Source organism: Xiphophorus maculatus, chromosome 19, assembly GCF_002775205.1.
Source record: "Xiphophorus maculatus strain JP 163 A chromosome 19, X_maculatus-5.0-male, whole genome shotgun sequence".
Classification (NCBI taxonomy): Eukaryota; Metazoa; Chordata; class Actinopteri; order Cyprinodontiformes; family Poeciliidae; genus Xiphophorus; species Xiphophorus maculatus.
In genome coordinates, this window is record NC_036461.1 from 9,357,351 (window position 1) to 9,372,784 (window position 15,434).

General features: G+C 38.4%; 1 protein-coding gene across 3 annotated transcripts in view; it reads left to right on the forward strand.

The window, feature by feature from the left end:
* ltbp2 (latent transforming growth factor beta binding protein 2) overlaps window positions 1-15,434 on the forward strand; it is a 105,126-nt gene that overhangs the window by 53,570 nt on the left and 36,122 nt on the right. For all 3 annotated transcript variants that reach the window (XM_023352519.1, XM_023352518.1, XM_023352520.1), the window contains exons 9-12: window positions 7,231-7,305; window positions 12,635-12,757; window positions 12,865-13,029; window positions 14,619-14,900. In XM_023352519.1, coding sequence (XP_023208287.1) covers window positions 7,231-7,305; window positions 12,635-12,757; window positions 12,865-13,029; window positions 14,619-14,900 — 645 coding nt within the window. The remainder of the gene's footprint in view (window positions 1-7,230; window positions 7,306-12,634; window positions 12,758-12,864; window positions 13,030-14,618; window positions 14,901-15,434) is intronic.

Genomic DNA, 15,434 nt, shown 5'->3' on the forward strand with positions numbered 1-15,434 from the left:
ATCAAGCAGAACAAGCTGTAGTTAAAGCCATCCTTCTGGCTGACATGAAGAGGTGGAGTAACAAAACAGGCCTGCACTTAGTTCCAAACTCGTTGTATAATTGCAATTTATGAAACTAGTATAGAGATTCTTGGACTTGGATACTAATAAAACATTTTTAGCAGTACCATCAAATTGCTTTGGCCCAAGTCTGACCGAGCCTGACTTCCTGTAAGCACACTGACAACCACTCCCTTACTGTACGTTTCACAGTTATTGGAGTTTCAAATACTATTTCTTTCTGCATCTGTCAGTGATGAGTAGCATCCTCCCTGTGACTCTCCCAGTAGGAGAGTCTCCCAGTAGGAGAGTCACAGCATTAGTGGGAGGCTTCATATCAGATGTCCTCAAGGCAAAAAGTAACATAACCCACCCACAGGAGCATTCAATTTTTCTAGCTCTGTAACTGAGAGTCATGGGGTTTATATTTTGCTCTCTTCTATTTGTGCCTTTTTGCAGTGAGGAACAAGTCGATTGTTTTTTTTCCAATTTGTACACTTCTGCCGTACTCATCCATTGCTATTTTGCACCTAAAAATAAAGATTCTTATTATTTCTTGTTCTTATGAAAGAAAATATCTGCTTTAATGAAATTTTAAGCAATCTTTTAAATTCAATGTTTACTGTACCAATACAGTTTTTAATACTGATAAAATCAAGTTTTCTTTACTTTATATGTTAAAAATTTCTTTCACAAGATCCATGCACAATATAAAACTTACTGTCAACATTTCAGAGGAAAAAATTTGTAGTCGGGACTCTGTTCACTATGAGGTTCAGTTTTGATCAGTCAGATAAAGCTGATCCAAGGGTCAATCACTTCCAGATTTTCCCCATGAACTCATCCTTATGAGATGTTCCATTAATTCCCAAAACATTCAATTTACCTCCACAGAGGGCCAGAGCTTGTGCTTCCTAATTGTATTAGCTATGATCAAACAAGAATACTTGTTAACAGCCAAATAAGCCAAAAAAAGGGGATTACTTGGCCTCTGAAACAGAACACATGCGTTGGAACAACTCCACGACAGCTTCTCATTGTAATTTAATAGAGACGTCACATGCCTTTGACAATATTTTATCCACTGATGTTGACATAGTGACATTCCTTCACAGCTAGAATGATGAGGCTATTAGCTGGGCAACAGCATGGCTAATCACGGTTGAGGAGACCTAATCGAGATGAGAAATTAATCCCAGTTGGAGGAAGATGAATATGAAATTTGCAAGCCATATCTTAATTGGAGCCAAGCTAAGTTAAGGAACAGGAATGCACCGTGGTATGCTTTCTCCTGGAAGGATCCCAGGTGGTTAATATTCCACAGTGAGTTGGAGATTATAAAGGAATGTGTGTCTGGTTCAAATGTGTTTGATGTGGCTCACACTGTCATCAGTATCTCTGATGCCCTTAAACTAAAGTGTCAAACTATACGCAAAAGGTGACAATGCATAACTTTATGAAAAGAAAAATAGCATGTTTTAGGTAGAGTTGTGTTGTTTATCAAAGACTGTTTGCTTCTGTCGTACATGTGTTGTAGATTGACTCCACTGAATATGTTAGATGTCAGTTTTGAAACGATCAAACTAGAGCAGCCTTTTGTAGGTTTTAGGTTGTCAGTGTCATCAAGGATGTTAATGTTAGCTCCATGTGTTTATCCAACAGATGAACCTCAATTAGTTTCAATAGCAGGGACTCATTAAACACATTTCATATTATGTGGGTCCTCATGTTTGGTAAGTGCTGCCTGTGCCAGTAATTTCTGTTTTTGGAGTAAAAAACTTTCTCCTTCACTTCACTTTTTTGTTCTAAAGAAAGTTCTGGCTAAAACTCCAAGAAACTAAACATTTTCTAGATGAGTTGTATTTGCCCTTTATTCTGTAATAGCTTGTTGGAGATCAAATCTTTGGATTGGATTCTAAGTAGGTCTTGGCTTTGGTGGTGATGATTTTCCTACAAGGTTGCCCCCCTAGGAAGGGTAAACGAGAGTTTCTCCTGTTTCTGTCCTGTGTTTTTATCCCGTCTCCTTCCTTCTTCTACACATTCTCAAGTTTTCCATCCTGCTAAGTGAGAAAGTGTGGTTGTCTGCAAGCAAGTCTCCTGAGAAGCTGGCAAAAAGCCCTCATTCCTCTGATTGATGGACCAAGGCGCTCCGTCGTCTTAGAAGAACAGCCTAAAAACTGGGAGGTCTACAGATACATTGCAATAAATTCAACTATTAAAGATTTCTGGACAGCTTGAGAGCACAAATTACCTGAATTCCCATCTCCCGTCTCAGTTTGCTGGTTTTCCCACCCTTATATTTTTTCTTTCAGTGTGTATAGGCTGTCTTTTCATTCATAATAAGCCTCAGGGCCATTTATAAAAAAAAAAGTTCATATCAAAGCAAGAAATAAAGGATTTCTCTTCATTCAAGTTGGCACAACACGGACAATCATGCGCCCCTGAAGGAATTTGAATAACACTTTGAAGTCAGAGAATTTAAGCAAATATTATTGAATATTCTCCAGTGGAATGCACAACACAATTGAATGGAGATGAGAAATTAGTGAGGGGTGACAAAATCTTTTGTTGGACAAGGCTAAATGGATAGACAACAATTGGTAGATTTTTGTCTGTCCTCCAAGACTGCGGACCCAGACTTGTATGACCCTAATGATGCGCAGCTTAAGCTCACTCTTGCAAACCACTGCCCGAGCAGCTCTAAATTTTCTACACAAATGATTTTAGATTGAAGCATGGGAACCATAATCAGACTCAAGACTCAGCAGCAGTTTGGCTTTCTATCATCACCATCCAGTCTCTCCATTTGTCCTCTAAACTCTGACATGAACAAAGGATATTTGTCTATACAAATGCCCTTCATTGGATATTTATCTTTCTTTATACCAGTAAATCTGCAGGTGCTAAATCAATCAGGCCAGCCCATCTGGCACCAAGAGTCATATCATAGTGAAAGTCAATTTAATCCCCGTTCTTCTCCATGCTGAAGCTCGCTTTGGACCTTTTCATTACAATTTGCTATTTGTGATAACAATCAGTTGAATAGATATACCTCATTAATTGGCCAGAGAGTGTATGTTAAAATTTGATTATTGAAAAAAAAAATCCTCCGGACCGCAACTAAGCTATACCTGTGGGTACATAATGCAGCCATATTGGATTTTAATGTTAGGTTTGGCAAGAAACCTCAGGGTTTCCCACTTGGTTTTTGACTTCATGGGGCCTTTCCTCTGTTTCCCTCAAGTTGAAATTTGGAAATTTTAGCTTCTCAGTAAAATGGTTTACATGACTCATACAGTTCATGCAGTTCAATTTTTTTGTTCTCATACTGCAACAGAGCAAACTGAGAAAGGTCAAGTCTTAGTATGCCAGTATGGTGGTACTTGGAGGACCTAATTTTTACTGCAGGGATTTGCCTTATAAGTTTGAGAACCATTGCTTTAAAATACTTGAGTAATTGAAAACAGCAAGAACCCTGTATGTTTTTAGAAAAAAATAAAGGCAGCCAGTTTGAAGTCAGGTCATTGATGGCATCTGTGTGCAGAAGCTTCAGCAGCTGGTTTTTGACACTCTGCAAACAAATTGCCCCCAGGGAGCAATAAATATGTACCTAACTGAACTCCAGTAACAGCCACTCTTAGGGCACACATGAGGAAATGTTAAGCTCCATCTGCCAAATAATATATGGAAATAAATTTTAGGAAGCCACAGGCTTCCTAAAAATTAGGAACAAGTTTTTCTGTTAAAACATTGAAGTTCCGACTGCCTGCAAAGGTCTTTTTCTGCCTGCTAATAAGCTTTATTGAGACACAGCGGCCTCCCCTACTGGGCTTCCCTTGGCACATGCATATTTCTGTCACTCAGGTCTGAATTTCCCTGATCCCATCGCTGCAGGAAGACATGCCCGCCGCTCCAACACAACAACTAATTACTCTGAATCCTCTGAGTAGGATTATCAGGGTGTTGAGGATGATGAGGGGACGGACGGACAGGATGAGAGGCATTACTTTGACACATCCGCCCCCACCTCTCACTCGCTTTTCAGGCTGCTTCCCTCATCCTGACCCACTTCTGCTCCGTCAGTCCTCAGGTACACTGACCCTGCTTGGTCGACCGGGTCACAGCAGGACCATAACACAACTTCCAGGACCCTATTCCCAAAGAGCCTCCATGTGCCAGACATTCCAGTAAGCCCTGGTAAAGTGAGACAGCATTGTGACAGATTGCAGGGTGTTATTTTACTCAAACGTGTTTGAAAAAGCTCAAAAAGCACTGATTGTTTGCTATAAACAGTGTTGCTTTTAATGCGTAATGATGAAAGAAAATATGCCACTCTGTCTGGACTTGTTAAGGATCCAGATGTCCCTTTACGTCATTTAAATCCACCTTTCTGTCAACATGTAGTCACAAACACCATCTAACTCTCCCTAAACACTCCAAAAGGGAAGAGTTGCATTCTTTTTGCTGGTAAATCAGTGATTGCGTCGTTTATGGCATACGTCAAGTTTGTTTTCTCACTTTTGTTGCCCTGGCATCAGATTCAAAGCCAGGCATTATTTTGGTCAAGTCTGTCATGGATGGGTGTGGTGGATACTGAGGGTGGGCTTTCAAAAAAAAAAAGCTGGAATGTGAGGACTAAGAAAATCACATGACGTAGCCAACCTAAACTAAATAGTACATTCAGAATAAAGCAGACAAAACCAAAAGGAGAACAGATTATATATTAATCTATCTATATCTTGGATTATAGTTACATTTATAGTAATTTTCATTTAGGAAATTAAAGGAAATATATTGACTTGATGCAATTCCTTAGAAGCATAGATGTACACCTTTTTCCACAATATAGACACCAATTCATATTACTGCTATGTAACAAATTAAGAATTTTCACATAAATTTTGTGTTTCTGCGTTGATTAAATGTATGTAAAGTGGAAGGAAAGTTTGACCCTACCCTTCCAGACTTTTTTACAAATGAAAATCTTTAAAAAGTAGTATGCACTTGTATTCAGTCTCCCATTGAATCTACTCTACAGAAGCATCTTTTTCTGCCATAACAACTGCAAGACTTGATGGAGATAGTAAAATTTTAAGTCTCACTGCGAACTTTGACTTGGTCATTTTAACACATGAAATGTACTTATCCTAACTATTAAATTATGGTTCTGGTTTTGTGTTTGTGTTCCTGATCATTTCTCTGCTGGAAAAGTTTTATTTTAATGAGTTCAACTGCATGTGCCAACTTTTAACTCTGTTGTCATAATTGTTTCCTAAAATAGAAAATTATTCTTCTAGTTGTTTACTTTCTCAGTGAGCGTACTACTTTATAAAGAATAAATATTTTTTGGGGGTGTAAATAATAACAAAAAAGACTATCAAGAGTAGGACTAACTTCTTTAAGCCTCCTGAGTTTGTGACGGTAATATGAATGGACAATAACAGCGAGAAACTTTTCTCTCTTGCTAACAAACCCATCATCAATCCTTTCAACTCTTTTCAATCGTGCACATTTTCCTCTCAGAAATCATTGAATCTTTTATCATGAAATGCAGACAAACCTGTCATCTCAGTTTATTTCACAGAAGGTTCTGCTACCAATATTGATTCTGTTTCTGCACAGATACACAAAACTCTGCACACGCACCAGTCCCCGTCAAACATGCAGACACACACTCTCTTGCTGAAAGACAGAGTCAGTTTTTGCCTTATGATAGTCACATTGACCGGTCTGTGAGCTAAATGAAGCGTGCAAGGCTTGACTGCCCGCCAGGCGAGCCATGACACCATGTTTTCAGACCTCTGACATTGACAGCCGACCCCATCGAGGCATCAACAGACACTCTGGGTTGTTTACTCTGGCACCTCCATGAACTTCTAATGTACACATCAGAATGACACACACCATTAGATTTTTACTGTTCTGGCTAAAAAAAAAAAAAGTTAAAATAAGCTCTGGCCAATCATTGTTCAGAAAACTGTAGGTCAATCATCATTCTTTCTGTTCAGAGTTGGAGCACTATTTTAATATGTATCATCGGTGTGGTCGATGTTAAAGGTTAGGACTTCCTCAACACATTTCTGACTTAAACATTAACTTCATATTCCCTGATGAAAGAAGATTAATAGATATTTTTCAGTAGATGATGTCAACCATTGTTAATCCTGTTTGCTGCTTAGCTGCACTGTTTTATAAAATATTACCATGAGAATCAGTTTTAATATAATTACTCTCTCAAGGTTTCTCAAGATTCACATGTAGTTAGCAACCCATAGTTTTCCTGTTGCTCAGTTCAGGTAGTGAGTTTTGCCTTGGGACGTTACCTCTACCCTTTTTCTATGGCAAGCCAAGAAAAAAGTAGTGAAAGTAAAAGAAATAGTAGTACAAAAAAGACACAAATGCATTGTTTTCAAAATGTTTATCCTGCTGAAAGCTGAACCTCTGCCCCAGTTTCTGGTTGGTGTCTTGTAAACCAGAGCACATTTTCCCACATGTTTGCTGTCTCCTGCATAGCTTGTGGAAAATGTTAAATCCTACTTCTTATGATTTTAATGCAACAATTTTCCTTTGCAGAAAGACTAAATTTATGGTGTGCGCAACTAATAGTTGTATCCTAAGCTGTTAATCTCAGCAGAATCTCAAACCTTACAATGGGCCAGGTTAAAGGCCATTACATGTAATGTAACACTACTTTAAACTCTTCTACAACTTTATCCGGACATGTCTGCTGTTTTCCTTAGTCTTCCTGAAGCTGTTTGTTCCCACTGCTCTATAAAAACCTCTGAGGCTCTCACAGAATGCCATGATTTGCAGTATGTTGTAATCTATAATTTGCTAATTAGGTGACTTCTAAAGGAAACTATTTGCACTGGATTTTATTTATGGGGGTCAGAGTAAAGGGGGCTGAAAACAAAGGCACATCACACTTTTTAATCTTTTATTCAAAACTCAAAAACTATTAATCCCCTTTCTTTTACCTCAAAGTTATGAACTAGCTTCTCTTGGTCTATCACATTAAATTGCTGTGAAATACACTGAAATGTAAGGTTGTAATATGAAATGTGGAAAGGTTCAATGGACTTGAACACCTGTGAAAAGCTACAGACTGGTATATTATTGGTATATATATATTATTATTTTCACTGTGAAGTTTTTTACTTTGCTAAGCTATGCCTTTTTTCCTGTTTGCAGCATATGCAGTGATTGCGAATGGACAAGTGGAGTGTCCCAAAGGTTTTAAACGAATGAACTTCACACACTGTCAAGGTAAGTCAAAAAATACATTGAAAAAGTTGTTTTGGGTGTAGATAGCCATAGTTCTAATTGCCATGCCATAGACAGAATAGGAGCTTCATAAAGAGACAGAGGCCCAATTTCAAGGTACCAATTACAAACTCAAGTTTCTTTTAAGTCATGTTTGATATAAAGAGCATTTTTATAACATCTGAAGAACATACTTGATTATGTTATAAAAGGACACTATGTGCCTGGAAAAAAACATGCCACCCCTTTAGTAGAATTTTTGCTTCATTTGGTTGATCTGCCGTTTATAAATGTTCCAAGAGAATAAAACCAGCGTGAAAGCCAGCAAAGCAATCCATCTGTATGTGGCAACAAACTTCAAAGATCCCACATGCAGGGTTCTCTCTCAGCGTCATGGGGATGGCAAATTATCAGCTGGCTTTATGGTCCGAGAAGCAGTAACCATCCACAGGGTCAGCTCTGTGGATAGTCCCTTGGTAAAATATTCAGAGCATTTCTGTTTGTTCATGGTCTTAGTAAGTTAGCGATGTCCGAAAATCAAAGGAAAAACTGCATAGCTTGATCTAAGGGCCAACTCTGACAACTGATGTTGATGCATAGAATAACAAAAACAGTCTGCTTAGAGCTGTGCCACTGACTTGATTAACAGTGTCATAATCCAAGGGGCAGTGCTTACTGAAGCCTATGGAGTATAATAACATAATGCTTCAGTGGGCAGATTTGGACACCTCCATGACAGATCTCACTATCTGGTTCAGCAAGTTCAACATGCTTCCTCATCTACCCATATTTAGGGATGTTTTCTTTGATATCCTGAGCACAGACAACACTCCACATAGTAAGGCCTTGCTTTTACAAGTGCAGATTTATTTTCCAGTAGTACGTTGTCCAGCCAACATTTGGTGAAATGTGTTTTTGTATTATTAATACTTTTCTTTTGTGATTTTTTCAAGCTGTTTCTTTCTCCCAGTCACTTCTGTTCCTAACAACCCATAGCTGACAGTTAGCCATAATATTTGGCTAACTGTCAGCTATGGGTTAGCCAAATATAATGCTTTAATTGCTTTAAAGTCTCTATCCTGCATAGCTGTTGTGTTCTAGTTTCTCGTATCACCCCACCAGCCAAAAGGACAAAAAAAATGCTTCATGTGAGAAGTTTTCATTGCTCTCAGAATGGCGTCAAGCATGCCCAAGTGAGCCTTCTATTTTCAGCTCCTTCTTGTGTGTTTTATTGGAACATTGGAATGCTATTGAATAATAGGCCTCATCTACTGTTGCTACAGGGGCTTGCAAAAGTATTCATTCCTCTTAAAATGTTTCACTTCTTTTCATGTTGGAACCACAAACTTAAGTGTTTTTTTAGAACCACCTTTTGCTGAAATCACAGCTGCATATCTTTTGAGTTACATCATCACCAGCTTTGCAAATCTAGAGATTTTTTACCTAATTTTATTTGCAAAATGACTCAGCAAAACATCTGGTTGTAATGTGACAAAAATCTGGAAGAATTGATGGGTATGAATACTTTTTTAAACAATCTGTATGTGTGCAAATGCTCCAGTCACTGACATCCTGCCGAGAGTGTGATAAGACATCCTTCGGGGCCTCGGTGAGCATTCTGACTTCAGAGATGATCCCTTATCTTCAGATTCTGTTATGGGGAAACTTGTCCAGCTGAATTGGCCATTTGTAGCTGTGCTTGTTGGATGAAAGGCCCACAGAAATGCAAGCACATGCTTTGTTGTGGGTAGTAAACTTGCACTGGTAGAGGGTCGTATTACTCATATGCCACATCAAAGAACAGTTCATAGGAGTCTTACATAATTCTTTTGACATTTTGGATAATCTAAATAAAAGCTAGCAGCAAATTTAAAACACTCACATTTGACATTCATCATCATAACTACTGCCTGATGTATCAACATTAATTTGCCTGTTATGTTTCCCAATGATGGCTGTTTGTTAACCACTGTTGACAGTCATTAAATAGATGTCATTTTTGGATCCTGTTGTTGTGTTTGGTTTGAAACTTTTGTTCTTTTCATCTTTTATTCCTTCACTGATTAATTTCTGCCTTCCATCATAGCCATATACTCCTGCTGTTTTCCTCTTATTCATCGTAGTTCTTAGTATCCTTTTTTTCCTACCTTCCTTGAAGTCCTATAAAGACATCTATATATAGACATTTTAATATTTAACTTGCCCAATATTGGACAAGTTCAATATTTAAAACTTGTCCATAGAAATATATTGCATAATTTTATGCATAATTTTATATATATCTTAAAACAGGCGTGAAGAGTTGAGACATCTGAAAATTGCATTCTGGAGTTTTTTTTTTTGTTTTTTTTTATAAAATATGTGCAAGAACCCTGATTACACCTGATACTAGAAAAAAAGGAGCCTGATGTCGAAAACTTTCTTGCTGCTGTTCATAAATAATCTTACAGGTGACTGCATTTCCCAAATGTCAAGAGGAGGCGAGATGAAATAAGGTCACAGAAACTGTTTGACACTTGGTGAACATGCCTCTTCACTCGCAATTAGACTGTAAAAACAATCATGTTAAAAGCTACTTACACCAAGCATGAGCTACCAAGCGTGAACTCAAAACACATCTTGAAATTAGTTCTGGCCATGACAGGTTGTCATGAAAGTCAGTTTCAATCCCAGTCTTCCCAGCAGCGGACTGTAACAATAACGCTAATCTGAGACCTGGCTGAACGGCGCATTAAAGACCTCATGTGATGACGGCTGACCTGAACTCTGACCGGATGCTGCTTAAACGTAAAGTCACTGCAGCACCTGCACTCACAACACTGACCAAAGGTATTTGTAGATGAAGGGAGGCCATCTCCCTTCTTTAATTGACTTTACAGCATGTGCTCCATCTGGACTCTTCCAAATAGATAGCTTATGCTGACACAGACAGCGGTATATGTACGATGGGATAAAATAGAAGCTGGAGGCTCAGGAAGAATAAGGTCACCCTTTGATTGAAAGCTCGGACCACCGTGGAGATAAAAAAACCCAAAAAAGCAGCATAATAGGAAAAGATAGAAAAGAAGAAACCACAAGAAACAAAACAAACTTTATGGCATTCCTTGGATTTGCTCATTCCTCAGAATTTATCAACCTCAAATCCCTTATAAGCTCACATTTTCTAGCAGGAAGCAAAATAACCAAACAAGAGCAGATTAATTAGAATTGGGGGAAATTTGTGGTGGCAGGCTGTCAGGTTGCAGTCATCAGAGCCATGGGAAAAGACCTAATGATATAGTCTTTGTTTAACACAGCAAAACAACAAACCTTGCCTGGTCCCAGTGGGACTGCATGACTAAGCACCTCAAATATGTCCCCCATGCTCCTGCCTGGCATATCAACTTGACTGCATGCCTGTGTTTCATTTAGTGACTCAAGAGCAGACAAACTCCTCCTACAACTTTCACTTATAAATATAAACTTGAGAAGCTGTTAAAATACTAGACACTTTATAGGAGAGATCTTAAAATGGCTGGCAGACATTAGATAAAGCTTAGCACCGATGCAATTTTTTGTGATTAAATTTCTTATATCTTTATCAAACTACATTCAAAAGGGAATATTGAACATTATTGTACCTCTGATGGCATCAGAAAACACTGAGGTAAACTTATCAGAGTTCTTAGAAATACCTCCATTGTTTGCATGTTTTTACTCTTGATTTGACAGGTTTGTACTAAAACCTATCCTTCAGTTGTGTTCTACAGAGCCTCAGTACATCATCGAAGCTGTATGTGATTTAGGGATAATTTAGCAAGTAAATGCCTATATGTAATTTGTGAGTAGATTTATAACAGAATCCAATGGAAGATTTTATTATCTCCAGACATAATTTTGTCATTTCAGCAAAACATGTAGAAAATAATATAGCTTGCCAGTATCAACTACAGGTAAAATCTCAGTAAATCCTAATATTGGCAAAAGGGTATTTTGCCTTAGAAATCCAATCATACTGTGAAACTCATATACTACTTAGATTCATTACACACATTGTGCTGTATTTTTGTGCATTGTTTGATTATGATTTACAGTGAAAACCCCAAACTCAATTCTCTGTGGGATGCCTACATAGTATGCATTGTTTAACTCACTCCCTGGTCCTTTTGCTGAATTTCTTCACCTGGAGTGGTAAACTCAGGTTTCAGCTCAGATTGCTTTAATAATGGTCTTCAGCTCAACTTAATATTGGCTCTGATGTTTGTCGTCTTCTTTTACATGACTTTGTAGATTTGGGTTTTTTTATAAAGACCCGTTTGCTGGCCAATTAAGCATAGCAATACTACAGCCATTAAACAGGGTATTATTACAAGTGCAGGTGCAGGAAAGGTCACTTTACACCACAAAGCTATAATCCAGCCCCCTTTTTTTCCAATTCAGCTAAGACACTTGTCAAAATTTCTCCAGTCAGAGAACAAGCATTTGGGAAAGTTCAATTCAAATCAGAATTTAAATGTTCACTTGTAATGTTAAATACTGGATGTATGACAGTGCCACTTTAGTAGCATGTCATGTACATAGGTAAGGTGACACTCACAGTGTAGCTTTCACTAGTGTTATATGGAAACCTACCTAAACAAAATTGTGTTGACTGAATTCTGAAAACCATTCATGTCCTTGTGTGTCTTGGGGAATATCAGAGTCAAACTCAACAATTAGCTTGAACTCTCACATAATCAGATCTTCATCACGTTCTTCCTCATCATCTGATTTCTATTGCTCAGAGGATTCATCTCAACCAGAGCTGCCTAGGTCTGATCCTTGCAGCCTGTTATACTGTTATCATCCTGGACAGCATTTTTATTTTTTTATTTTTATAAGATCCAACAACATTCATTCATTTTTATTATCCTTGTGCAGCTGTTGATAAAAAGAAATAGACCATAGGTTTGTAATTTAGGGCTCTGTGTTTGAATGACTCCTCAGATATTCATTACATGCTGAGAAGAAGTTTTTTTTTTGCTTGTCTCCACCTCGTCATCACTCCTTTCTTAATTATAAACAACTGTATAACCGTAATGCTTCCAAGTTTCATCGGCTCTCAACAGACTCAAGAATTGTTGTGAATGTTTTAATGCCTTCAAATGAATTCTTTCCTTTTACTTTCATCATCCCTGCTGATCTGCAGGCACAAAAACTTTGTGTACTCCCAATGAAGTACAGAGCTCTAAATCTGATGTATAAAGTTTATTTAGGAAGTTCAGTTTGAGTTCAGAAATGACTTCATGGTTTTTCCAGAATTAGAACGTGCTCTTTGCTGGATGACTAACGAACTGTGTTTTTCTTTTTACAGACATCAATGAGTGCCTGTTGCCAGGGATATGTAAGAACGCTGAATGTCTCAATACCAAAGGAAGCTACAGGTGCACTTGTAAGCCAGGTTATATGTTAGATGCTGCCAGAAGCCACTGTGTTTGTAAGCATTGCTTTTTTTTCTTCAATCATTTTTCTGAGTCGAAACGCAAAAAAATGTTTCCTGATATGAGTTAGTAGAACATAATAGATCTTCTGACATCTCCTCAGCTGACAAGGCAGTGTCTGACCACAGGGCCTCATGCTACCGGTCAGTGTCATCAGGAACATGCTCTCTGCCTCTTGTCAATCACATCACTAAGCAGATATGCTGCTGCAGCCGTGTGGGCAAAGCCTGGGGAAATGGATGTGATCGATGTCCTTTGCCAGGTTCAGGTGAATATGTTTTACGAGATTTTGCTGCATAACTTTCCGATGTCTGAAAATGTACTTCTCCGTTTTTGGTTGTACTGTTCGGGCCATGAAACTCTATGCAAAGTTGAATGTTTTTTTTTGTTTTTTTTTAGATATAAAACTTCACATGTAATATTATGCAACGGTTGGTAGAGCACAAGCTAAGAATATTTACCTCTCAGTTACCATTCTTCTGTCTGCCAGGCATGCAAAGTATTTCAAAATAACTAAATGTGTTTAGAGTGGAAAAGGACCAGAAACATAACAGTTTTCATATTTTGGAGGCTACATAATAGTGGGAGTCTGCCATGTGTTATCGCTCCAGCCCTCAGAGAGAAACCCCGCTAATGTACCAAAAGCAAAGCTACGCAGCAGAAATCCACTGATTTGCCAAGTGAAACATGGCAAGTAGTTGTCATCTGCCTCTCCTTCCAGATCTAATCTTCAAAGTCTCAGAGAGAAACTAAAGTGGTTTTATGAAGTTTCTGCTCTGCCAAGTGATTCCTGGGGATTGTCGTAGATGAGTTTTTTACACCCAGACCTCCTTGCTGCTCATAGTCGGATTATTTTAGGCAATGTCTTCGTGACTGGCCAAGCTGTTAAAGTCATGTTCTGAGCACAGCACTCGACCTAGTAACAGGAGATCCTTCATATTTACTCTACACTTTAAAGCTGATCTTTAACATATATTCTCTAATTTCCCTCCACTTTAACTTCATCAGTCAGTAGCCCATCATATCCACATTTCCTGCATCTACATCGACCGCATATCTGTCGTTACTCATATCACTATTCCAGACTCTTCTGGCACAGAGTTGCTGGTTTCAGGTCAGGTAGGGGACACAGAGTTTCTCACTTGTAATGGATTCACCATTGCTGGGTTTTGTTGGACTCAGACACAAAGAGGTGCAATTTACCTCCTTTTATCTCGCTCGCCAATCCCCATTAGCCACTCACTCTTGTGCCTCTAAACCAGCTCAGTTCAAGGGTCAGTGAGTGTTATATGATCTGCTACCTGCTTCACAATCATGGCTGTGTGCATCAGACTTAGAGTGCAGATTTTACCACCAACTTTCTAATATAGTTTAAAACCTTTTAGAAGCAACAATCAACTGGGCCTGGGGTGGATTTTCACCTTCCAGTAGGACAGCATCACCTATCATATCGCCAGAGCCAGACCTAAAGCATATTAATGTGATAAATGACCTAATCAAAATCCGGACCTAAATCTGATGGAGAATATGTAACAAGACTACAGACGCCCTGTAAAAATTGTACCTTTGGTGAGAATTTTAAATACACACATCATGGAATTGAATATTACATTCATCTTGGAATTGATTAAGACTCCTTTGAAAATATTAAGAACATTTGTGCAGCACTGCAGTGAAATACAATTTCATCACATACAGAGGCCATAAATGTGTAAAAAGGTATTCCTGTCTCTGTTTGGTGAATGGCTCTTTAATATGACTGTCAGCCAGTCTCTGAGTTTTATTAGTACTAGCTGTTACTGTGGAGATGATGGTTTTTATCACTTTTTGTTTGTGCGTGTGCTTCCTGTCCTGCAGACCACTTCAAGGAGATCTGCCCAGCTGGTCATGGATACACATACTCACGCTCAGATGTGCAGATTTCTCTCAGGCAGCTGGAAGATGATGAGCTGCAGAGCACAGGAGTGACGCTGGAGGAGCAGGAGCCTGAGTTGCCGTCCTCCCAGCCTTCACGACACAACAACTACCCTCAAACACCTCAAATACCCCAGTACCCCGAGACACCACGAGTACCTCAGTACACTTTGACTTCACAATATCCCTCAGAATCAGGACAAGAAACACCTAAACTGCAAGACGGTAACTATTTGCTTTTTTTTATGATTGACCAAAGATCAACACAATGTTTTGATTTTCCCACGTAAATTTTTTTTATACAACCCAGAACATTTTTTGAAATTGTTTTTATTTTTCCCCATCCATTAAGATGAAACCCATATGGGTTTCACAGCACCTCACAAATATTATGGACCAAACATCTATTTCCTCTGGATTTTCCGTGAATATATCTTCTTGGCTGAATACTAGAGAGTTAGTTTTATTGGCAGCATCAAGATTTTTTTTATTTATTTCAGCACACAGTTCTATAAATATTCAGATATTTGTCCTATTTATCAAGGATTTTCCCGTCCCGAACTGTGTTTGCATTTCTTTAACTGAAGTATTGCTCAAATCAGACTTTGTTTTAGGGCTTGGAACAGAAAATATGCAGTCACTGATACCTCTTCAACCTTTTCACTTCGTAACCATAAACTCCATTGTATTTTATTGGAGTTTTATGAGCCAGACCAACAAAAGTTGTGTGTAAAAGTGAAGTGGAAGGAAAATGATACA